The sequence below is a fragment of the Mustelus asterias genome, chromosome 18 (assembly GCF_964213995.1).
Source record: "Mustelus asterias chromosome 18, sMusAst1.hap1.1, whole genome shotgun sequence".
Classification (NCBI taxonomy): Eukaryota; Metazoa; Chordata; class Chondrichthyes; order Carcharhiniformes; family Triakidae; genus Mustelus; species Mustelus asterias.
In genome coordinates this window covers 27703029-27727324 of record NC_135818.1, presented here as the reverse complement: position 1 = coordinate 27727324, position 24296 = coordinate 27703029, and the positions used below count along the sequence as shown (strand labels likewise).

The following is a 24296-nucleotide window of genomic DNA, read 5'->3' as shown; positions in this document are numbered from 1 at the left end:
CATAGTTTTAGGGTAAGGGGTGGCAGATTTAAGACAGAGATGAGGAGAAATTACTTCTCAAAGGATCGGGAGTCTGTGAAATTCACTACCCCAGAGCGTAGTGGATGCCGGGACATCGAGCAAATTTAAGGAAGAGGTAGACAAATTTTTAAATAGTAAGGATTGAAAGGGCGATGGTGAATGGGCAGGAAAGTGGGGTTGAGAACAAGATGAGATCAGCCATGATTGTATTAAATGGCAGAGCAGGCTTGAGGGGCTAAATTGCCTACTCCTTTCAAGTTAGAACCATAGAATCTCTGCAGTGCAGAAGGAGGCCATTTGGCCCATGGAGGCTGCATCGACTCTCCGACAGAGCATCTCACCCAGTACCTCCCCCCACACCATAACCCCACACATTTACCATGTTAATGCGCATAACCTACACATCTTCGACACTAAGCGGTAATTTAGCAAGGCCAATCCACCTAACATGCAACTCTTTGGACTGGGGGAGAAAATCGGAAAATCGGAATTGAATCCAAGTCCCTGGCACTGTGAGCTAACAGTGCTTACCACTGTGCTGTGTTCTTAGGTTCTCTCTCTCTCTCTCTGTGCTTTTCATATTTTTTTCACTTCCCATTGAACTTTCTAGATTCAGCCTGGATATCATGTGTATGAAAAAGTGGTAACATCAGACAAAAGACACATTAGACTTTAGGCAAATTAGACAAAAAACTGAGACTGAGCCACATAAGGAGATACTTCGACAGGTGACCAAAAGCCTAGTAGATTTTAAGGAGTATTTTAAAGGTTGTTACTGTCATTGAATATATACAAACTTCAATTAGAAAGATTTTTGACCTACAAGAGAGTCAAAGGTTAATGGGGGCATGGGCAAGAAAGTGGTGTTAAGACCTCAATCAAACCAACTATGGAGAGATTTAAGGATGGAATTCCAGGGCTTCAGATAAGATCAAGAGGAGGAGGTCGTCAATTGGCCTCCTTGAGTCTACTCGGCCAGTCAATAAGATCATGGCTGACTTCATTGTGGTCTTAAAACCACTTTACTGCTCATCCCCCAAAGCTTTTGACTCCCTTGTGGATCAAAAATCGGTCTAATTAAGGCTTGGATATACTAAATGACCCAGCCTCCACATCTCTCAGGGGTAGAGAATTCAAAAAATTAACAACTCTCCTTGTCAGTCTTGATGATATCCCCCCCTTATTTTGAAACTGCGACCCCAGTTCTAAATTCTTCCATGAAGGGAAACATTCTCTCAGCAGCTACCTTGTCAAGGCCCCTTGAGAATCCTGTATGTTTGAATAAAATCACGGTTCATTCTTCCAAATTTCAATGAGTATAGGTCCAACCTGCTCCACTTTTCCTCATAAGACAAAAGTGAACCTTCTCTGAACTGCTTCCAACGTAAGTATGTGGCTCCATAAATAAGATGACCAAAATTATACGCAGTGTGGTCTCACCAATGTTCTGTACAGTTGTGGCAAGACTTCCTTACTTTTACATTTCATTTCCCTTGTAACGAACATGACTAACATTTCATTTGCCTTCCTAATTACTTGATATACCTGCATGTTAACCTTTAGTGATTGATATGAGAATATCCAGATCCCTCTGTACCAGAGCGTTCTGCAGTCTTTTCCATTTAAATAATATCCTGCTATTCTGTTTTTCCTGCCAAAGTGCACAATCTCGCATTTTCCATTATACTTCATTGGCCAAATTTTTAACCAGTTAACCCATGTTCCTTTGCAGTCTCTGTGTGGTCATCACAACTTGTTCCTCACACTACCTCTCCTGGTACTCTCATCAAACTTGGATATATCAAGTCTAACCTTCATCCAAAAATTAATACAGATCCTAAATAGTTCAGCCCCAGCACTGACCCTTACGGCATTTCACTAGTTAGGTTTGCCAACCTGAAAGGGACCCATTTAGCCCAATTCTGTTACATACCTATCCTGTTCAGTCCTCACTGGCCCTTGTCTTGGTGCTTCTGTTGCCTTCTCATACAGGTGCTTGTTTGATTCAATGAAATTTTTCTGCATTGCAGACATCTGTGCCATAATCTTCTGCCGGTAGAGTTTGGCTGCCTCTGCTTTCCGTTTACGCTCAGCCTTATCTTTGTCCTGTATGGTCTGTATTGCAAAAAAGAACAAACTTCCAGTAGCGCATTTCATTACCTCTGGATGTCCCACAAAAAGTGGTGCGGCACTTTTTGAGCGTTGTCACTGTTATAATGTAGGAAACATAGCAACCAATTTGTGCACAGCAAGGTCCCACAAACAACAATGTGATAGTGATTATATTATCTACTTTAGTGATGTTGGATGAGGGATAAATATTGAGCAGAACATAGAATATAGCTCCCCTTCTCTTTGAATGTGCCACTGGATCTTTTATGACCATCTGGGAGAGGAAATGGTGCCTCAGTTTAACATTTCAACCAAAAGACAGCACTTCAAACATGGCAACATTCCCTTCACACTGCAAAAGAGGTGCCTGGAGTGGGACTTCAACTCACAACTCTGATTTAGAGGTGAAAGTGCAACCACTGAGCCATGACTGACACCAAAGTCACTCCTAATCCTATTGTTTGGTTCCCTTAATCACATCGATCACTGGGTGTGAGCTCAGAGGCCACATATTCCTATATCTCTTCCAATGACTTCACTCTGCTGCCTTGTGGTCTGTGAAAGGAGATGTGGATAACCCCTGTATCTGGAAAGCCCCATAGTTTCAACTTGGCAAGTTTCCTGATGTTATAGTCAAGATCTTACAGTTTGCACACTTCCTGGAACAACACAAAAAAAAACAACAAAATAGTAAAAATAAAAATGCCAGTACCTCATTTGCTTTTTGACTGCCAGCTTCTGTTGCTGAACACGGACTCGATTTCTCCCTCAGCTTTTTCACATTGTCAAACATCTGGAAATATAGATACATAACGTTTGTGCCTTCCAAACATTTCAAGAACATTTTTTTGAACTTTTCTCCTACATTATCAATACAGTGCAATGTCAGCCAGCAAACTTAAAACAAAATCAATGGGAATGTCTGGTCCAGGATTACTACTCTTTCAGGTCTGCTCCTCCTCCATGCCCTGCCTATTTTCAGCATAGCACTATTACAAATTTTAGATGTCAATGCTGCCAATGTTTACCCGTAGCCTGACATCTTCTCACATCAGAATCAAAATCACAATTTCTAAATTTGCGAACAAGATCAAATTGGGGGTAACAGATAACATTGAGGACACCGCAACAAATTATAAGAATCTTTCTGTCTCCAGATCGTTGGGAGACCAGATGTATTACTGAAGGTGCGTGTCAGGATCCTATAAAAAGTCCTGACACACTGACTTACCGAGAAGTTTCAACTTTCCCTGCCCCCAGGACCCTGTGCAAAAGTGGAGACTTTGGATAGTTCTGTGGTACTTACCTGCGTAGACAAATTATCAGACAAATTAAAACCTAGTCTAACATCTGGGTAACTACACAACTGACCCCCCCCCCCCCAATCACCCAGCTTTGACCATCTGACTACCTCCTGACATCCCTCCCTGCACTGATTACGCTCTCCACCAGCCAGACTACCGACCTGACCAATCCATTAGACTAGTTCCGACCAACATCACCCCCAACCATCCACCCGACCTGATCATCCCCCAACTACCCACTCATCCACCAACACTTCAACCCATCTCATCAACCTACCCCTTACCCACTTAAACCAACCCCAAACCCCACCCATTTAGCCATGCGAATTGGACCTTTAAAGTTATCATACAGCAACTAGTGGCATAAAAAGGGGGCATGTCCCATCTTCCCCCTACTCAAATCTGCTCTGATTGAGTAGCCCAAATGATGGGTGCGTTAGAAATGTGTAGCATAGTCGAGTTGGCTGCATTTTCACACAGAGCTGCAACATGATAATCATTGCTGCTGTTGGGAAAATTCAGCCTAATGTGCATAAACTAAATTCATTTCAATTTAAATATTCAAGACAGTGACGTATTATAGCTTGGTAAGGAAAACAAGGAAGTCACCTATCACTTGGAAAATAGGAATCTAAATGGGTTGGAGGATCTGGGAATACAAATACACAAATCAGTAAAAGTTGCAACTCAAATTGGTCATAACAATAGTAAACCAAGCACAGAGGTTTATTTCATAAAATACCTACAGAGCAGAAGGGGGCCATTCGACCCATCAGGTCTGCACCGACTCTCCGAAAGAGCATTGCACCCAGGTCCTATCCCCAAAACACCATGTATTTACCCCGCTAACTCCCCCAAACCTACACATCTTGGGACACTAAAGGGCAATTTTAGCATGGCCAATGTACCTAAACTGTACATCTTCAGACTCAGTAAGTAGTCTCACAACACCAGGTTAAAGTCCAAAAGGTTTATTTGGTAGCACAAGCTTTCGGAGCATTGCCCCTTCATCAGGTGAGTAAAGAGTTCGGTTCACAAACAGGGCATATGTAGACACAAGCTCAATTACAAGATAATCGTTGGAACATGAGTCTCAACAGGTAATCAAGTCTTAAGGTGCAGACAATGCGAGTGGAGAGAGGCTTAGACACAGGTTAAAGAGGTGTGAATCGTCTCCAGCCAGGACAGTGAGTGAGATTTTGCAAGCCCAGGCAAGTCATTGTGGTTACAGATAGTGTGACATGAACCCAAGATACCGGTTGAGGCCGTCCTAATGTGTGCGGAAATTGGCTATCAGTTTCTGCTTGACGATTCTGCATTGTCGTGTGTCATGAAGGCCACCTTGGAGGATGCTTACCCGAAGATCAGAGGCTGGGGGGTAGGTACAGGGGGGATGTCAGGGGTAAGTTTTTCACTCAGAGGGTGGTGGGTGAGTGGAATCGGCTGACGTCGGTGGTGGTGGAGGCAAACTCGTTGGGGTCTTTTAAGAGACTTCTGGATGAGTACATGGGATTTAATGGGATTGAGGGCTATAGATAGGCCTAGAGGTGGGGATGTGATCGGCGCAACTTGTGGGCCGAAGGGCCTGTTTGTGCTGTGGCTTTCTATGTTCTATGTTCTATGAATGTCCTTGACTGCTGAAGTGTTCCCCGACAGGAAGGGACCATGGTGATTGTCGAGCGTGTCCATTCATCCGTTGTCATAGCTTCTCCATGGTCTCAATGTACCATGCCTCGGGATATCCTTTCCTGCAACGTATCAGGTAGACAATGTTGGCCGAGTCAAAAGGGTATGTACCGTGTACCTGGTGGATGGTGTTCTCACGTGAGATGATGGCATCGGTGTCGATGATCTGGCACGTCTTGCAGAGGTTGCTGTGGCAGGGTTGTGTGGTGTCGTGGTCACTGTTTCCTGAAGGCTGGGTAGTTTTCTGCGTACAATGGTCTGTTTGAGGTTGTGCAATTGTTTGAAGGCAAATAGTGGAGGTGTGGGGATGGCCTTGGTGAGATGTTTGTCTTCATCGATGACATGTTGAAGGCTCCGGAGAAGATGTTGTTGCTTCCCCGCTCCGGGGAAGTACTGGATGACGAAGGGTACTCTGTCCGCCGTGTCCCGTGTCTGTCTTCTGAGGAGTCTTCTGTGCGGTTTCTCACTATGGCGCGTCGGAACTGTCGATCGATGAGTTGAGCGCCATATCCTGTTCTTATGAGGGCGTCTTTCAACGCCTGTAGGTAACCGTTGTGATCCTCCTCATCTGAGCAGATCCTATGTATACGGAGGGCTTGTCTGTAGGGGCTGACTTCTTTAACGTGTTTAGGGTGGAAGCTGGAGAAGTGGAGCATCGTGAGGTTATCCGTGGGCTTGCGGTACAGTAAAGTGCTGAGGTGACCGTCCTTGATGGAGATGCGTGTGTCCAAGAATGCAAACGATTCTGGAGGGTAGTCCATGGTGAGTCTGATGGTGGGATGGAACTTGTTGATGTCATCAACGTATCTGGTGTATAGTGTCGGTTGACGGTCCTGTGCTGTGAAGAAGTCTTGTTCGAACCTGTGCATGAAGATGTTGGCATATTGAGGTGTGAATTTGGTCCTCATGGCTGTTCCATGTGAACTGGTTGTTGAAGGTGAAGACATTGTGGTCCAGGATGAAGCGAATGAGTTGTAGGATTGCGTCTGGAGATTGACAGTTGTCAGTGTTGAGTACTGAGGCAATTGCAGCAATGCTGTCGTTGTGGGGGATGCTGGTGTAGAGTGCCGAGATATCCATTGTGACGAGGAGTGTTCCTGATTCCACTGCTCCATGAATGCCGAGTTTCTGTAAAAGTCCGTAGTGTAGCAACAGAAGCTGTGGGTTCTTTGTACGATGGGTCAGGATGCCCTCGACGTAGCCAGGGAGGTTCTCACACAGGGTCCCATTGCCTGATACAATGGGACGGCCGGGCGTGTTGGCCTTGTGTATCTTTGGGAGGCGGTAGAGATCTCCAACACGAGTAGTATGTGGGATGAGAGCATGGAGGGTGCTCTGAAGGTCCGGATCAAAGTTCTTGATCAGTCTGTTGAGTTGACGGATGTGTTCTTTGGTCGGATCTGCGGGTAACTGTCTGTAGTGTTCCTCGTTGTTCAGTTGTCAGTACACTTCTTTGCAGGAATCTATTCTGTTCAGTATGACGGTGGCCACTCCTTTGTCCGCTGGTTTGATGACAATTTTGCGGTTGGTCTTGAGCGCGCGGATGGCGTTGCGTTGTGCTTGGGTGACATTCAGGGCTGTCTTGCGAGTACAGCTTATGAATCTGGCAGTCCTAATGGCTTAGGCATACACGTCGAGTCGAGGGCAGCGGCCTTCTGGAGGAGTCCAATTCGACTCTTTCCTCTTCGGTCGCTGCACTGCGGATCTCTCTGTTGACTGTTCGGTTCATTGGTTTTCTCATCGAGTTCGCTGTTGGTTTCTTGGGGTTTGTGGAAAAACTCCCGGAGCCTCATTCACCTGATGAATTCCTCTGTGTCCGCTGCGAGACAGATGGGGTCCATTTTGGTGATGGGGCAAAAATTGAGCCCTCGGCTGAGAACTTCGATTTGTCTGGTTGAAGTGTGTAGTCCGACAAGTCGACAATGGACTTCCCTGCGGTGGTGCTGTTTTCTACTGTGGTACCAGGTGAGGCTTGGTTGCTGCTGGTGATGATGCCGAGTTTCTCAAGTTTCCTGTTCTTGGTGTGCCCTACAGACAAGCCCTCCGTATACACAGGATCTGCTTAGATGAGGAGGATCACAACAGACACCTACAGATGCTGAAAGACGCCCTCATAAGAACAGGATGTTGCGCTCAACTCATCGATTGACAGTTCCGATGCGCCATAGTGAAAAACCACACAGACCTCCTCAGGACATGGCGGACAGAGTACCCTTCATCGTCCAATACTTCCAGGGAGTGGAAAAGCTTCAACATCTTCTCCGGAGCCTTCAACATGTCATCGATGAAGACAAACAACTCGCCAAGGCCATCGACACACATCCACTACTTGCCTTCAAACAACTGCGCACCCTCAAACAGATCATTGTCCGCAGCAAACTACCCAGCCTTCAAAACAGTGACCACGACACCACACAACCCTGCTGCAGCAATCTCTGCAAGATGTGCTGGATCATTGACATGGATGCCATCATCTCATGTGAGATCATCCACCAGGTACACGGTACATACTCTTGTGCCTCGGCCAACATTGTCTACCTGATACGTTGCAGGAAAGGATATCCCGAGGCATGGTACATTGAGACCATGGAGAAGCTATGACAACGGATGAATGGACACGCTCGACAATCACCATGCAAGAGTGGTCCCTTCCTGTCGGGGAACACTTTCAACAGTCAAGGGCATTCAGCCTCTGATCTTCGGGTAAGCGTTCTCCAAGGTGGCCTTCATGACACACGACAACGCAGAATCGCCAAGCAAAAACTGATAAGCCAATTTCCGCACACATGAAGACGGCCTCAACCGGGATCTTGGGTTCATGTCACACTATCTGTAACCCCGATGACTTGCCTGGCTTGCAAAATCTCACTAACTGTCCTGGCTGGAGATGATTCACACCTCTTTAACCTGTGCTTAAGCCACTTGCATTGTCTGCACCTGTAAAGACTTGATTACCTGTTAAGACTTGCGTTCCAACCATTATCTTGTAATTGAGTTTGTGTCTATATATGCCCTGTTTGTGAACCGAACTCTTCACTCACCAGATGAAGGGGCAATGCTCAGAAAGCTCGTGCTACCAGATAAACCTGTTGGAGTTTAACCTGGTGTTGTGAGACGACTTACTGTGCCTACCCCAGTCCAACTCCGGCAACTCCACATCATCTCAGACTGTGAGAGAAAACCAGAGCACCCGGAGGAAACACAAACAGACATGGGGGTAGGATCAGTAAGTTTGCTGATGACACAAAAATTAGCCGGTTGGTTAACAGTGAGGGTGAGTGTCTTGGGTTACAGGGAGATATAGACGAGATGGTCAAAAGGGTGGATAAGTGGCAGATGGAATTTAACCTTGAAAAGTGTGAGGTGATGCACTTTGGAAGTATACTATGAAAGGTCTGACACTGGGAAGTTCCGAAGAACAAAGGGACCTTGATGCATTTGTGGGCGGCACGGTAGCACAGTGGTTAGCACTGCTGCTTCACAGCTCCAGGGACCGGGGTTCGGTTCCCGGCTTGTGTCGCTGCCTGTGTGGAGTTTGCACATTCTCCTCGTGTCTGCGTGGGTTTCCTCCAGGTGCTCTGGTTTCCTCCCACAGTCCAAAGATGTGCGGGTTAGGTTGATTGGCCATGCTAAAAACAAATTGCCCTTAGTGTCCTGAGATGCGTAGGTCAGAGGGATTAGTGGGTAAATATGGGGGTAGGGCCTGGGTGGGATTATGGTCGGTGCAGACTCGATGGGCCGAATGGCCTCTTTCTGTGCTATAGGGTTTCCATGATTTGTTCATAGATCTCTGAAGATGGAAAGACAGGCTAATAGAGTGGTGAAAAAGGCATATGGCACATCGCCTTTATCAATCGGGGTATAGATTACAAAAGCAGAGAGGCCATGCTGGAGTTGTATAGAACTTTGGTGAGGCCACAGCTGGAGTACTGTGCAGTTCTGGTCGCCACATTATAGGAAGGATGTGAATGCACTGGTGGGGGGTGGGGTGCAGAGGAGATTCACCAGGATGTTGCCTGGGATGGACCATTTAAGTTATGGAGAGAGGTTGGATAAACTTGGGTTGTTTTCTCTGGAGCAGGGAAGACTGAGGGGCGACCTGATTGAGGTGTTCACGATTATGAGGGGATGGACAGGGTGGATAGGGAGCAGCTGTTCCCCTTACTTGAAGAGTCAGTTACGAAGGGACACAAGTTAAAAGTGAGAGGTGGGAGGTTTGGGGGGATTTGAGGAAAAACCTTTTTACTCAGCAGGTGGTGACGTCTGGGACGCACTGCCTGGGACGGTGGTGGAGGCAGGATGCCTCCCATCCTTTAAAAAGTACCTGGATGAGTACTTCATACGCCATAACATTCAAGGCCATGGGTCAAGTGCTGGCAAGTGGGATTAGGTGGGCAAGTCAGAGCCTTTCATGCGTTGGTACAGACCCGATGGGCCGAAGGGCCTCTTTTCATTGTAGGATTCTGTGATGGGGAGAATGTGCAAACTCTACACAGTCACCCAAGGTAAGAATTGAATGTGGGTTCATGACGCTGTGAGACAGCAGTGCTAACCACTGTCACCCAAGTTCCTACTTCTAGAACAAAGAACAATACAGCACAGGAAACAGGCCCTTCGGCCCTCCAAGCCTGTGCCGCTCCTTGGTCCAACTAGACCAATCGTTTGTATCCCTCCATTCCCAGGCTGCTCATGTGACTATCCAGGTAAGTCTTATTCTAGAGGAATAGATTGGGAAGTAGAAACTATGCCAAACAGTGCTTAGAACACACTTAAGCATTTTGTACAGTCTGGTTAGCTTATTATAAAAATGATAGTGTCATTGGAGACAGTGCAAAAACATTTTACAAGGATGATCCCAAAACTGCAAGGTTATATCAGGAAAAGATAAACATCCTTTTCCTACTTCTCTCTTCCAAGCTATATTCACATCAATATATTTGGGCAGAAGGATTCAACAGTCAAACAAAGAACTCATGTCAAGGAACAACAGGAGGCCATTCAGCCCCTCAAGTCTATTCCACCATTCGATTAGGCCATTATGCACCATTACTCCATATCCATTGTGATCCTCAATTAACAAAAATCTATTGGTCTGAGTCTTGTAAACTCCAACTAACCTCCAGCATCCATAGCCTTTTTGGGGTGAGTTCTCTAGATTTCCACCACACGGCAGGTAGCATAGTGGTTAGGGCGGCACGGTAGCATAGTGGTTAGCACTGTTGCTTCACAGCTCCAGGGTCCCGGGTTCGATTCCCGGCTCGGGTCACTGTCTGTGTGGAGTTTGCACATTCTCCTCGTGTCTGCGTGGGTTTCCTCCGGTTTCCTCCCACAGTCCAAAGATGTGCGGTTTAGGTTGATTGGCCAGGTTAAAAAAAAAAATTGCCCCCTAGTGTCCTGGGATGCGTAGGTTAGAGGGATTAGTGGGTAAAATATGTGGGGGTAGGGCCTGGGTGGGATTGTGGTCGGTGCAGACTCGATGGGCCGAATGGTCTCCTTCTGCACTGTAGGGTTTCTATGATTCTATTCTATGACATTGTCTGGAAGCGTACGGATTTCACTCCTGAACAGCATAACTCTAATTTTATTATGGCCTCATGTTCTCTATTCTCCCACCAGAAGCAATACCATGTATACCAATCCCACTGAAATTCTTTATTAAAAATGCAATTAAATTATGAAAAGGGTTACCTCAGATAGACAATCCTTTTCACAGTTAGGCTAAGATTATAAAACAAATTTCCATGGAGAAGCCAAGAATGAAAGGGTCATTATAGACTAGATGTTCTGCCCTTTGACTATGGAAAGACACAAAATGTGAGCCCACAGTCTCCTGTTCAGGAGTCTAACATTGATATTTTAACTCATGGATCATTGTACCTAAACTTCTTCCATAAAAGGATCAGAACAGGAATAGGAATTCAGCCTCTCGAGTTTGTTTCACATTTCAGTTCAATCATGATTGATCTCAATCTTAACTTCATCCAACTCATCTTGGTTCCATACCTTTAATACTCTTATCTAACTATAATTGAATGTCAGTTTCAATTTTTTTGAAAAAAGAAACACTGATTAAAATCCACATATTATTTGTGGTTCCATTTTCAATGCATACCTGCAGAGTCCAGTTAATCATGTCCTTCTGGGCATCCAGCTGATGTACATGTTTTAGTTTTCCTAGAAGTGACAAGATGCTCTCGGCATTCACTGCAGAGCTTCCTACCCCTTCAAAATAACCACAAGGGTAAGTTTAAGAAAGAAAAAGGCATAACTGGAAAAATACAAGTAAACTGGCTCCAATCTTCTTGTACTATCATCGGTTTTACTTAAAATGAAATATGCAAAAGCATGAAAATGATCCCTCATTCATGTTTTTAACCCTGAATCAGTTTGCAAAATAATTGCAAGCCTCAAGTTAGCAGTGTTATTGGTGAAGGGGATCAAATTCACTTGTAATGATTGTCCCTGCTTTTGCCTTATCTTCAGGGCTGCACAGCGTCAAAGATAAATCACACACTTCTTTGTAAAACAAAGTAGCATCAGCATAAAGAATCCCAGGGCTTGCTCAGTTGAAATGACTATAGGGCGGATTACAGAGTGAGTGAACATGGAATTTTAATTCTTTTCCCTCACTGGTGAGGCAAATAATCTCTGGCAAGATCCACAACAGGATCCCCCAAGAGAAAATCACATGCACTGTGCCAACGGAGACAAACTAACCGAGTCGTTAGAATATTCTGATAAAAGGTCATCAATCTGAAATGCGAACTCTGGTTTTCTCTCCATATATGCTACCAGACTTGATGAATGTTTTGAGTATTTTTTGCTTTTATTTCAGATCTCCTGTGTCTGCAGTATTTTGCTTTCGCCTCTGGGATGGAATTCAGATAAAAGATAGGAGGCTGCGACGAGTAGTTATCGCGACAACCTCATGATCTGCAGCGCAAATTGTAGTAGGTCTGAAACCTTTTAATTCTATTTCCCCTGCCAGCTCCTCACCAACAAAGCTGATAGTCAGATGATGAACTTTGCTTTATCTGGCCTGAGAGTAAAGGGGAGTTGGCAATACATTACTAGCTCCACATTTCTCTGAAGTGAATCAGTGAATCCCTACAGTACAGGAGGCCATTTGACCCATCAAGTCTGTACCGACCATAATCCCACCCAGGCCCCATCCCCGTAACCCTCATTTACCCTGCCAATCCCCCTGACACTAGGGTCAACCTAGCATGGCCAATTAACCTAAGCCACAGATCTTTGGACTGTGGGAGGAAACCCACGCAGACATGGGGAGAAAGTGCAAACTCCACACAGACAGTGACCCAAGGCTGGAATTGAACCTGGGTCCCTGACGCTGTGAGGCAGCAGTACTAACCACTGTGCCACCTGAGTGGAACCAATCTCAGTGACCATTGCAGCACAACCACCATTATTTATCTATCAAGTATAATTTTGAAAGATCTAGTCTGAGCTACAGCAGTAATTAAGAACTGCAGAATTGTTCCAAATTTAAAAGGCAGGTCCAGTACTTACTTGTTGCCTTAAGATAAACATCAAAGGTCACATCTTCCTCTGCAACTCCTCCCTCTAACTGTCTCTGTTCTTCTTGTAAAGCCATGCAGATAAGATGAAGAGTCTATGGAATGGAGAATCACAACTATGTGCTGTTAGTAACAAAGTGTGCAATTATGGCACTGGCAAAGAAACCAATAAAATCATCCCACCTGATTTAAAAAGATCTACTTAATGTATCTTTTGACATGTGACTGATTTATTTCCTTCAAGTTTTACGAAAAGTGAGTTCTGTTATCATTGAAGTCTGCTGGAACTGGATTTTTTTAGATGCTAGAATAGATTGTACAAATACAATGTACAAAGAAAAACCTTTAAATGCTCTTTCCTGTAGGAAGGAGTGCATTTCTGCACACTTCCGGGAAGCCTGGTTAAGAGCAGCATTTGCACTAAGTTGGTAAAATCTCATCTGGTTACCTTCCCATCAAGGATTAGTATGCGCATTAAACATGGCAAAAAAAGAAGAAAATTAGCAACATGGGATTGGCAGATTCTAAAAGACAAAGGTCATCCAATTTGCTTTTTACCATCCCGATAGTTGCGTGATACAATGAAAATTGAGTTGCTAACTATTTATAGTAATTAGGCATTAAAATTAATTTTCATAGAGTTAAAAGTTGTAAGGTTAAATTGAAAAGCAGAAGGAACACAATGGAGAAGGAACTCACTTAAATGAAATACATAAAGACTGCAAGTACTGTTTAATTTGACTCTCAAATTGCTCTAAGTTGGAAGCTGCATTATACAATCTCTTTTTCATGTGAGCCAAGTTAATTTTTCATGACCAATTGAACAAGGTGATCGATAATGTGCAAAATTATACCTTCTGTACCATTGCTTCACTCCATAATCGTCCTGTGGAATCCACAGCGCGCTGGAGAACTGTTCTGAGGATTAGCATTAAAATGTCACAGTTCAAAATGTTTGTGACCTTGACAAATGTGGAGAAGAACTGAGGAGGGAGAGGAGGTGGAAGAGCTGTAAGACATATTGTAAACAGTCTGTTAGCACGTGGTCTACTCAAACATAATACAGGCTGATACAACTAGCAGGATATAGTTTCAAAGAGTCATGAAATAGGTACATAAAACTTCAGATTTCCGAAAAACTCATCAAATGGCCTGCCCCTGTTCCTATTTCTTATGATCTTCAATAATCCTATATCCTGTACGCCTCCACACTACAAAAATAAAAGTGTATAAAAGGTTCACAAGGATGTAAACATTCAGAAAATGCAACACTGGGGAAATATTGAGCAGGTTGGATCTTGTTATCTGTGGAAAGGAAAGATTATGAGACCTAATATAGGTCTTTAATTATGAAGAGGTTTGATAGTTTCTCCACATATACCCTGTTTGGTCTTGTGAACTGGGTGGCATAAATTCTAACAGATCAAATGTAGCATTTAGGAGAAACTTAGTCAGACAAGGGTGTGTTGAGAACTTTGGAATCAGCAGCACATGTTGCAGTTAAGGCAGTTAGCACTGACAGATCTGAAGAGAGGGTTTGATAAATGTATAAATGAAAGAGAAGAGAGGAATATGGCAGTAAATTGGGAAGAAATATTTAAGAGTGGGCAGAGGATCATATGAAGTATAAAGAGCAGCATAGGACTGGGTGAATCAAGTGTTCTGTTTTTTAGGCTGCAATCCATGCAATATATCAATTTTACATTTAAACAGGCCTCAGGGTGCGTGTGCATGTGTTTGTGCATAAATTAGGTACATATACATACATGCATATGAATTATTACCAGACTCAATTTCCTTCTGAAGATTATGCCCCATTGTTCTACAACATTGTACGTGGGGAAGGGTCATTCCCAATCTAAACTGCAAATAAATGCCTCACTTTACAACTTCCTCCTCATTAATCTAGATTACCCCCGTCTCCCAACACAGTCCTTCTTCCCAAATTATCATATGATGCAAACACTCTAGGGGTACAACTTTCATGGATCAAATTTATATTCTCACAACTTAATTGGAAATTTCTGCTGCAAACCTCAATTATGTTCAGAATCTTGGCACTCAGAGAGAATGAGATTACCTGTCCCAAAAATGATTTAAAATGAGCTCCAACCCTTGAAAATATTGCACTCCTGCCTGCTCCCAAGTTTTCTCTTTTTATGGCACAGCTTAAAATTTCCACACCTCACTTTCTATAACCCATGCTTGCAATTTACTGCTGCAGGATGGATTAAATTTTCCATTTGAACCTGTATGTTTAAATAATTAACTGTGCAATTGAGAGTTCAATGAAAACAAATAGAAAGTAAAGTTTATTTATTAGTCGGAAGTAAGGCTTACATTAACACTGCAATGAAGTTACTGTGAAATTCCTCTAATCACCACAGTCCAGCGCCTGTTCGGGTCAATGCACCTAGCAGCACGTCTTTCAGAATGTGGGAGGAAACCGGAGCATCCGGAGGACACCCACACAGACACGGGGAGAATGTGCAAACTCCACACAGATAGTGACCGAAGCCGGGAATCGAACCCAGGTCCCTGGCACTGTGAAGCAACAGTGCTAACACCACTGTGCTACCATGCCGCCCTGAATGTAAAACTCAAACAAATCATAATCGCTGCTACCAAGAAACTATCCAGAAAACTGCACTAATAGCATGTAGTGGGAATGAATTTGAAAATTCAATTCAAATATTCATAAATGATTTAACTATTTTTGCATGCAGTACTACATTCACCTGAACTGCAAAGCGCATGGCTGCTGCACACTTATGAACAGTAGTGCATTTAGCCCTCCGCTCCCCCCACCTCCTGCCATGTCCCCCCTATGTTCCCCAGTCATAATCTCAACTGATCAAAACAGTTCCTTGTCAATCTGCCTGATCAGTTTGCCTTAATACGTGGACTATTTAAATTAAATCAGCCCATAACCTTCTAAATGCCAAAGTAGGTTTCTGTCTGTCTTAAGCAGGGAAAATTGAGAGCTGAGTAGTTAATTAACCAGCTAGTTTAACTTCGTTTGTGAGACTTTAGTTCAGTTTAGTAGAAAGTAGGGGTCTTGTGTAGCCTTGCAAATTAGTGCAGTTTGCTGGATAGTTTCTTACAACAGCATATTCTGGTACCAACCAGGCTATACTAATCTTGATATTGTGCAACCAAATAGGAATAATTAGTGACATCATAGCTACCCTTGGTAGCAGCGATTATGATTTGTTTGAGTTTTACATTCAGTTTGAGGGAGAGAAGAGTAGGTCCAAGACTGGTATTTTAAACTTAAGTGATGGCAATTGTGAAGGCATAGAAGCAGAGCTAGCTAAAGTAAACTAAAAAATTAGGTTAAAAGATGGGTCCATAGATATGTAGTGGTAGACATTTAAAGGGATATTTCAGAACACACAGAATAGATACATTCTAATCAGAAAGAAAAATTCCAAAGGGACCCATCATCCATGGTTAACTAAAAAAGTTAAAGGTAGCATCAAACTTAAAAAAAAAGCTTAAACTGTGCAAAGATGGTTGGCAGGTCAGAATATTGGAGAGAATATTTTTTAAAAAGCAAAGAAAGACTAAAACACTGATAAGGAAGGAAACATTAGGGTACAAGAAAGCATTAGCTAGGAAATATAAAGACAACCAGTAAGAGTTTCTATAGATATTTTTAAAAAAGAAAATAGTCAACAGAGTGAGTAGAAAGTAATGTAGAAAGCAATTCTGGGGAATTATTAATGGAAAATAAGGAGATGGCAGATGAACTGAACAGGATTTTGCATCAGTCTTCACTGTGGAGGATACAGGTAACATCCCAGAAATAGCTGTAAATTAGGAAATGGAAGGGAGGAAAGAACTCAAGAAAATTACAATCACCAGGGAAGTGGTACTGAGCAAACAGTTGGAGATGCGGGCTGATAAGTCCCGAGGTCGGGATGGAATTCACCCTAGGGTCTTAAAAGAAATGGTTAGGGAGATAGTTGATGCTTCAATTTTGATGTTTCAATTTTCCAAAACTCCCTAGAATCAGGGAAGGTCCCATTAGATTGCAAAATTCCAAATTTAACCAAGGAAGGTAGGCAGAAAACTCCAAACTAGTTAATTTAACATCTGTCACAGGGAAATGTTAGAAGTTATTATTAAAGGCGTAATACTAGAGAATTTCGATAAATCCAAAGTAATCAGGCAGCATCAAAATGGCTTTGTGAAAGGAAGATCATGTTTAACCAACTTACTGGAGTCCTTTGAAGAAATAACATATGCTGTGGATAATGTGGAATTGGTGGATATACTGTACTTATATTTCCAGAATCTATTTAATGAGGTGCCACATCAAAGGTGTGACAGCTTTGACAAAGGGTCATCTGGACTCGAAACGTCAGCTCTTTTCTCTCCTTATAGATGCTGCCAGACCTGCTGAGATTTTCCAGCATTTTCTCTTTTGGCCACATCAGAGGTTATTGAAATGAATAAGAGCTCATGGTGTGGAAGGTAACATTGGTATGCATAGATGATTGACTAGCTAACAGGAAAGAGAGGGTAAGCATAAAAGAGTGTTTTCTGGGTTGGCAAGAGTGCTGGGGCCTCCACGTTTTATAAATGACTTGGAAGGAGGGACCAAAGGTATAGTTGCTAAATTTGCTGATGGCACAAAGTTAGGTAGGAAATTAAGTTGTGAAGAGGACATAAGGAAGCTACAAAAAACATAGATAGGTTAAGTGAGTGGCAAAGATCTGGAAAATAGAAAGTAATGTGGAAAAATGTGAAATTGCCCATTTTGGCAGGAAAAATAAAGTATATTATCCATATGGTGAGAGAACGTGGAGCTCAGGTGTAGAAGAAGCTAGATATATTAGTGTATGAATCGCAAAAGGTCAGTATTCAGATACAGCAAGTAATTAGGAAAGCTAATAGAATGTTATTGTTTATTGCCAAGAGGAATGGAATACAAAAATAGGGAGGTCATGCTTCAATTATATAGGGAATCGATAAGACCACACCTGGAGTAGTCAACTCCTTTCGTTCACAATCCCCTTTATCACAAATTGGCTTTTCGCGTGAATGTGGTTGTACACTTGACCACAGCCCCAAAACTTCACTCATCCACGATTAAATATGTTAAACTCTTCACTTTTCCCCACATTGCACCCATGTGGAAAGTGCAAAATGCATGTGTGCCAGCTCTGCGCATGCACTAGTTTGTGACGTATAGATGTAAAGTGGTATAATATAGCTGGCATTACAGAGACATGGCTCCAAGATAACCAAGGATGGGAATTAAACATTGAGGGCTATTCAATGTTTAGGAAGGACAGACAGAAAGGAAAAGAAGGGATTTGGACCAACTAGAAAAATGGGCTGAAAAATGGCAAATGGAATTTAACGCAGACAAGTGTGAGATATTGCACTTTGGAAGGACAAACCAAAGTAGAACGTACAGGGTAAATGGTAGGACTCTGAAGAGTGCAGTTGAACAGAGGGATCTGGGAATACAGGTACAGAATTCCCTAAAAGTGATGTCACAGGTGGATAGGGTCGTAAAGAGTGCCTTTGGTACATTGGCCTTTATAAATCGGAGTATCGAGTATAAAAGTTGGAGTGTTATGGTACGGTTATATAAGGCATTGGTGAGGCCGAATTTGGAGTATTGTGTACAGTTTTGGTCACCTAGTTATAGGAAGGATGTAAATAAGGTTGAAAGAGTGCAGAGAAGGTTCACAAGGATGTTGCCGGGACTTGAGAAGCTGAGTTACAGAGAGAGATTGAATAGGTTGGGACTTTATTCCCTGGAGCGTAGAAGATTGAGGGGAGATTTGATAGAGGTGTATAAGATTTTGATGGGTATAGATAGAGTGAATGCAAGCAGGCTTTTTCCGCTGAGGCGAGGGGAGAAAAAAACCAGAGGGCATGGGTTAAGGGTGAAAGGAGAAAAGTTTAAAGGGAATATTAGGGGGGGCTTCTTCACGCAGAGAGTGGTGGGAGTGTGGAATGAGCTGCCGGATAAAGTGGTAAATGCAGGGTCACTTTTAACATTTAAGAAAAACTTGGACGGATTCATGGATGAGAGGGGTGTGGAGGGATATGGTCCAAGTGCAGGTCAGTGGGACTAGGCAAAAAATGGTTCGGCACAGACAAGAAGGGCCAAAAGGCCTGTTTCGGAGCTGTAATTTTCTATGGTTCTAAGGTAGAGTTGCATTGTTGATTAAAGGAGATATTGATATAATATTAAGGAAAGATATTAGCACACATGATGTGGAATCTGTATGGGTCGAATTAAGAAACACAAAGGGGCGAAAAACGTTTCTGGCGTTGGTTTACAGACTACCAAGCTGTCGTCGTAATGTTGGGAATAATATTAGACAGGAAATTAGACAGGATTTTGACAGAAATCTTTGTATCCTCATTGGCTACAGGCGAAGTTCCAGAGGACTGGAAGATAGCTAATGTTGTACCATTGTTTAAGAAGGGCAGCAGGGATGATCCAGGAAATTATAGGCCGGTGAACCTTACTTCAGTGGTAGGGAAATTATTGGAAAAGATTCTTACAGACAGGGTTTACTCACATTTGGAAACAAATGTCCTTATTAGTGACAGACAGCATGGTTTTGTGAAGGGGAGGTCGTGCCTCACTAGCTTGATCGGGTTTTTCGAGGAAGTGACGAAGATGATTGATGAGGGAAAAGCAGTGGATGTTGAATACATGGACTTCAGTAAAGCCTTTGACAAGGTACCTCATGGTAGACTGGTACGAAAGGGAATACAGGATCAGAGGAGAGCTGGCAAGATGGATACAGAACTGACTTGGCCATAAAACACAGTAAGAGTTTTAACAACACCAGGTTAAAGTCCTACAGGTTTATTTGGTAGCAAATGCCATTAGCTTTCGGAGCGCTGCTCCTTCATCAGATGGAGTGGATATCTGCAGATATCCACTCCATCTGACGATGGAGCAGTGTTCCGAAAGCTAATGGCATTTGCTACCAAATAAACATGTTGGACTTTAACCTGGTGTTGTTAAAACTCTTACTGTGTTTACCCCAGTCCAACGCCGACATCTCCACATCTTGGCCATAAAAGACAGAGGGTAGCAGTAGAGGGGTGCTTTTCTGAATGGAAGGCTGTGACTAGCGGTGTTAAACAGGGATCAGTTCTGGGACCTTTGTTGTTTGTAATAAATATAAATGATTTGGAGGAAAATGTAGTTGGTCTGATTAATAAGTTCGCAAATTACACAAAAATTGGCACTGGTACGGATAGTGAAAAGGATTGTCAGAGGATACAGCAAGATATAGACCGGTTGGAGACTAGGGGGGCGGGGAGAAATGGCAGATGGAGCTTAATCCGGACAAGTGGCGGATAATGCATTTTGCATGTAGGAATTATACAGTAAATGGTAGAACCCTTAGGAATATTGACAGGCAGAGAGATCCGGGCGTAAGTGTCCATCGATCACTGAAAGTGGCAGCGCAGGTGGATAAGGTAGTCAAGAAGGCATATGGCATGCTTGCCTTCATCGATCGGGGCAGTGAGTATAAAAATTCACAGGTCATGTTGCAGCTGTATAGAACCTTAGTTCGGCCTCATTTAGAATGTGTACAATTCTGATTGCCAGACTACCAGAAGGATGTGGGTGCTTTGGAGAAGGCACAGAGCAGGTTTACCAGAACGTTGCCTGGTCTGGAGGGTATTAGCTATGAGGAGAGGTTGGATAAACTCAGTTTGTTCTCACTGGAACGATGGAGGTTGAGGGGTGACCTGATAGAGGTTTTAGAAGATTATGAATGGCACGGACAATGTGGATAGTCAGATGCTCTTTCCTAGGGTAGAAAAGTCAAGTACTAGGGGACATGGATTTAAAGTGCATGGGGAGAAGTTTAGAGGAGATGTGCAAGGCAAGTTTTTTTACACAGAGGGTGGTGAATGTTTGGAATGCACTGCCCAGGGAGGTGATGGGAGCAGGTAAGGTAGCAGCATTTAAGGGGCAACTAGACGAATACAAGAATAGGATGGGAATAGAAAGACACAGACTCTGAACTGCATACGGTTTTAGTTTAGGAAGCATCATGATTGGCGCAGGCATGGAAGGCTGAAGGGCCTGTTCCTGTGCTATACTTTACTTTGTTCTTTGAAATCAGAGATACATGTGCGAAAGGAACATGTGTGATTATGGGCGACTTTAATCTGCATATAGATTGGGAGAGTCAAATTAGTCACAGTACAATAGAAGAGGAATTTCTGGAGTGTATACAGGATGGTTTTCTGGACTAATACATTGATGAACCAACAAGGGAACAAGCCATCTTGGACTGGGTATTGTGCAATGAGAAAGGCAATCTAATTGTGCGAGAATCCTTGAGGACAAATGACCATGATATGATAGAATTGTGTCAAGGTGGATAGAGATGTAATTGATTCTGAGACCAGGGCCCTGAATTTCAATAAAGTTAATTATGATGGTATGAGGCATGAATTGGCCATGATGGACTGGGAAACGTTACTGAAAGGAAAGACAGTGGACAGGCAATGGCAGGCATTTAAGGAACTAATAGGTGAAGTCCAGAAGTTGTTTATTCCTGTTTGGCGCAAGAGTGGTAAGGGAACTGTGGCCAAACCATGGATTACAAGGGAAATTAGAAATAGTGTTAGATTCCAGGAAGAAGCATACAAATTGGCAAGAAAATGCAATAATCCTGAGAATTGGAAGCAGTTTAAAATTTAACAAAGGAGGGCCAAGGGATTGATTAAGAAGGGGAAAATAGAGTATGAAAGTCAGGTAGTTGGGAACATAAAAACTGACTTTAAAAGTTTCTATAGGTATGTAAAGAGAAAAAGATTGACAAAAACAAATGTAGGCCCCTTACAGTCAGAAAAAGGATAATTCATGACCGAGGAACTAAATTTGTACTTTGTTTCTGTCTTCACAAAGGAAGACATGAATAATGAACCAAAAGTTCTGAGCGAAGCATGTTTTAGTGAGGAGCTGAAAGAAATCAGCATTAGCAGAGAAATGGTTTTGGGGACATTGATGGGCTTGAATGTGGAGAAATCTCCAGGTCCTGATAATCTCCAGGTCCCCGAGTACTTACGGAAGTGGCCCTGGAAATAGTAGATCCATTGGTAGTCATTTTCCAAAATTCTTTGGTCTCTGGACTAGTTCCTACAGATTGGAGGGTAGCTCAGTGTAAGGCCACTATTCAAAAAGGGAGATAGAGAGAAAACGGGGAACTATAGACCAGCAAGCCTATCATCAGTATGGAGGAAGTTGCTACAGTTCATTCTCAAGGATTTCATAACTCAGCATTTGGAAAGCAGTGGTGTAGTCAGACAAAGTCAGCATGATTTTACAGAGGGGAAATCATGCTTAGCAAATCTATTGGAATTCTTTGAGGACGTAACTAGTAGAGTTGACTGAGGAGAACCAGTGGATGTGTTTATTTAGATTTTCAGAAGGTTTTCGACAAGGTCTCACATAGGAGAGTACTATGTAAAGTTAAAACGCATAGGATTGCAGGTAAATGTCTTGAGATGGATAAAAGGCTGGTTAGCAGATGGGAAGCAAAGAGTTGTCATAAATGGGTCCTTTTCTGATTGGCAGACAGTGACTTGGTAGGCAGTGACTAGTGGGATACCACAGGGATCTGTCCTAGGATCCCAACTGTTCACATTATATATTATTTTGATTTGATTTATTGTCACATGTATTAGAGTACAGTGAAAAATATTGTTTCTTGCGCGCTATACAGACAAAACATACCATACATAGAAAAGGAAAGGAGAGAGTACAGAATGTAGTGTTACAGTCATAGCAAAGGTGTAGCGAAAGATCAACTTAACGCGAGGTAGGTCCATTCAAAAGTCTGATGGCAGCAGGGAAGAAGCTGTTCTTGAGTCGGTTGATGATCAATGATCTGGAAGAGGGAACTAAATGTATTATCTCCAAATTTGCAGATGATACAAAGTTAGGTGGGAGGGTGAGCTGGCTAAGGAGGATGCAGAGATGTTCAGTGTGAGTTGGACAGGCTGAGTGTGTGAGCATATGCATAGCAGATGCAGTACAATGTGGATAAATGTGAGGTTGCCCACTTTGGTAGCAATAATAGGAAGACAATTATTGAATGGGTGTAAATTGAGAGAGGTGGATGCTCAGCGAGACCTTGGTGTCCTCATGCATCAGTCACTGAAAGTGAGCACGCAGGTACAGCAGGTGGTAAAGGCGGCAAATGGTATGTGGCCTTCATAGTGAGAGGCGGCAAATGGTATGTGGCCTTCATAGTGAGAGCAAAGTACTGATTTATTTATTTATTTAATTGTATTCCTTGTTTGTTTCGCGGGCTTTTTTCAAGGTTTTAAATTAAAGGAAGTGAGGTCAGCTGCAGGGGATTCTGGTAGGTTGAGTTCTTAGTATAAAAGTCAGTTACCTGGGGGCTTCGACCTCTTTGTTCGACTGGAGTATAAAAAGCCGGCCGCACTATACAGCGGGCAGCGTCGGGAGCGGGCAGGGGAGTGTGTGGGAAGCAGAGTGTGAGCTTTAAGGGCTTTGGCTCACAGGGCTTAGGCTGAAAGGGTGAGGCAAGGTAAGTTATTTTTATCCAAACCTGTATCGGATAAGGGTAGCTATGAGCGATAGGCCAGTTCGGTGCTTCCAGTGTGGGATGTGGGAGTTCCTGGAAACACCTAGCCTCCCAGAGGTTCACATATACAGCGGGCTGCGTGGAACTGCAGCTCCTGAGGGACCGTGTCACGGAACTGGAGCTGCAGATTGCTGACCTTGGTCTAGTCAGGGAGAATGAGAGAATAATTGACATGAGTTACAGGCAACTAGTTACACCGGGGCATCGGGAGGAAGACACGTGGGTCACAGTTAGGAGGAGTAAAGGTCAGAAGGGTAACGTACCAGAGAGTACTCCAGTGGCTGTCTCTCATAATAGGAAGGGCTCGGCGACAGGTGTGAGAGGGGAGGGGAGTGAGCAATTAGAGGAGGGGTCACCTGTGGTTGTCCCACTCCAAAACAAGTATATTGTTTTGGATAGTGTGGGGGAGGATGACTCTCCAGGGGTAAGACACAGTGACCAGGTCACTGGCACACAGTCAGACTCTGTGGCCCGGAAAGGAAAGAGAGGGGTTAGGAGAGCAATAGTGGTGGGGGATGCGTCGGTTAGAGGCACGGACAGGCGATTCTGTGGGTGCGAACGGGACTCCAGGATGGTAGTCTGCCTACCTGGTGCTGGGGTCATGGATGTCTCCGAGCGGATAGGAGGCATATTAAAAGGGGAAGATAAAGAAACGGATGTCATTGTACACATTGGTGCAAATGACGTAGATAGGAAGAACAGGGGGATCCTACGAGAGCAATTCAGGGAGTTGGGAGATAGGCTAAAAAGTAGGGCCTCCAGGGTGGCCATCTCTGGGCTGCTCCCAATGCTTCGTGCCAGTGAGGCTAAGAATAGGGAGTTAGTAAAATTGAATGCTTGGCTAAAGGACTGGTCCAGGAGGGAGGGCTTCATTTTCCTAGATCAATGGGAAGTTTTCAGGAGAGGATGCCACCTGTACAAGAAGGACGGGTCACAACTAAGTTGGAAGGGCACGAATATCCTGGCTGGGAGTTTTGCTAGTGCAGTTCGGGGGGGTTTAAACTAGTATGGCAGGG

General features: G+C 43.6%; 1 protein-coding gene across 1 annotated transcript in view; it reads right to left on the bottom strand.

Annotated features, from left to right (window-relative positions):
• ubr1 (ubiquitin protein ligase E3 component n-recognin 1) overlaps positions 1-24296 on the bottom strand; it is a 222574-nt gene that overhangs the window by 70714 nt on the left and 127564 nt on the right. Inside the window, exons 25-29 of the mRNA XM_078233618.1 lie at positions 13516-13670; positions 12654-12756; positions 11236-11345; positions 2846-2926; positions 1955-2136 (exon numbers count right to left, since the gene is read on the bottom strand). Of these exons, the coding sequence (XP_078089744.1) occupies positions 1955-2136; positions 2846-2926; positions 11236-11345; positions 12654-12756; positions 13516-13670 (631 nt within the window). The remainder of the gene's footprint in view (positions 1-1954; positions 2137-2845; positions 2927-11235; positions 11346-12653; positions 12757-13515; positions 13671-24296) is intronic.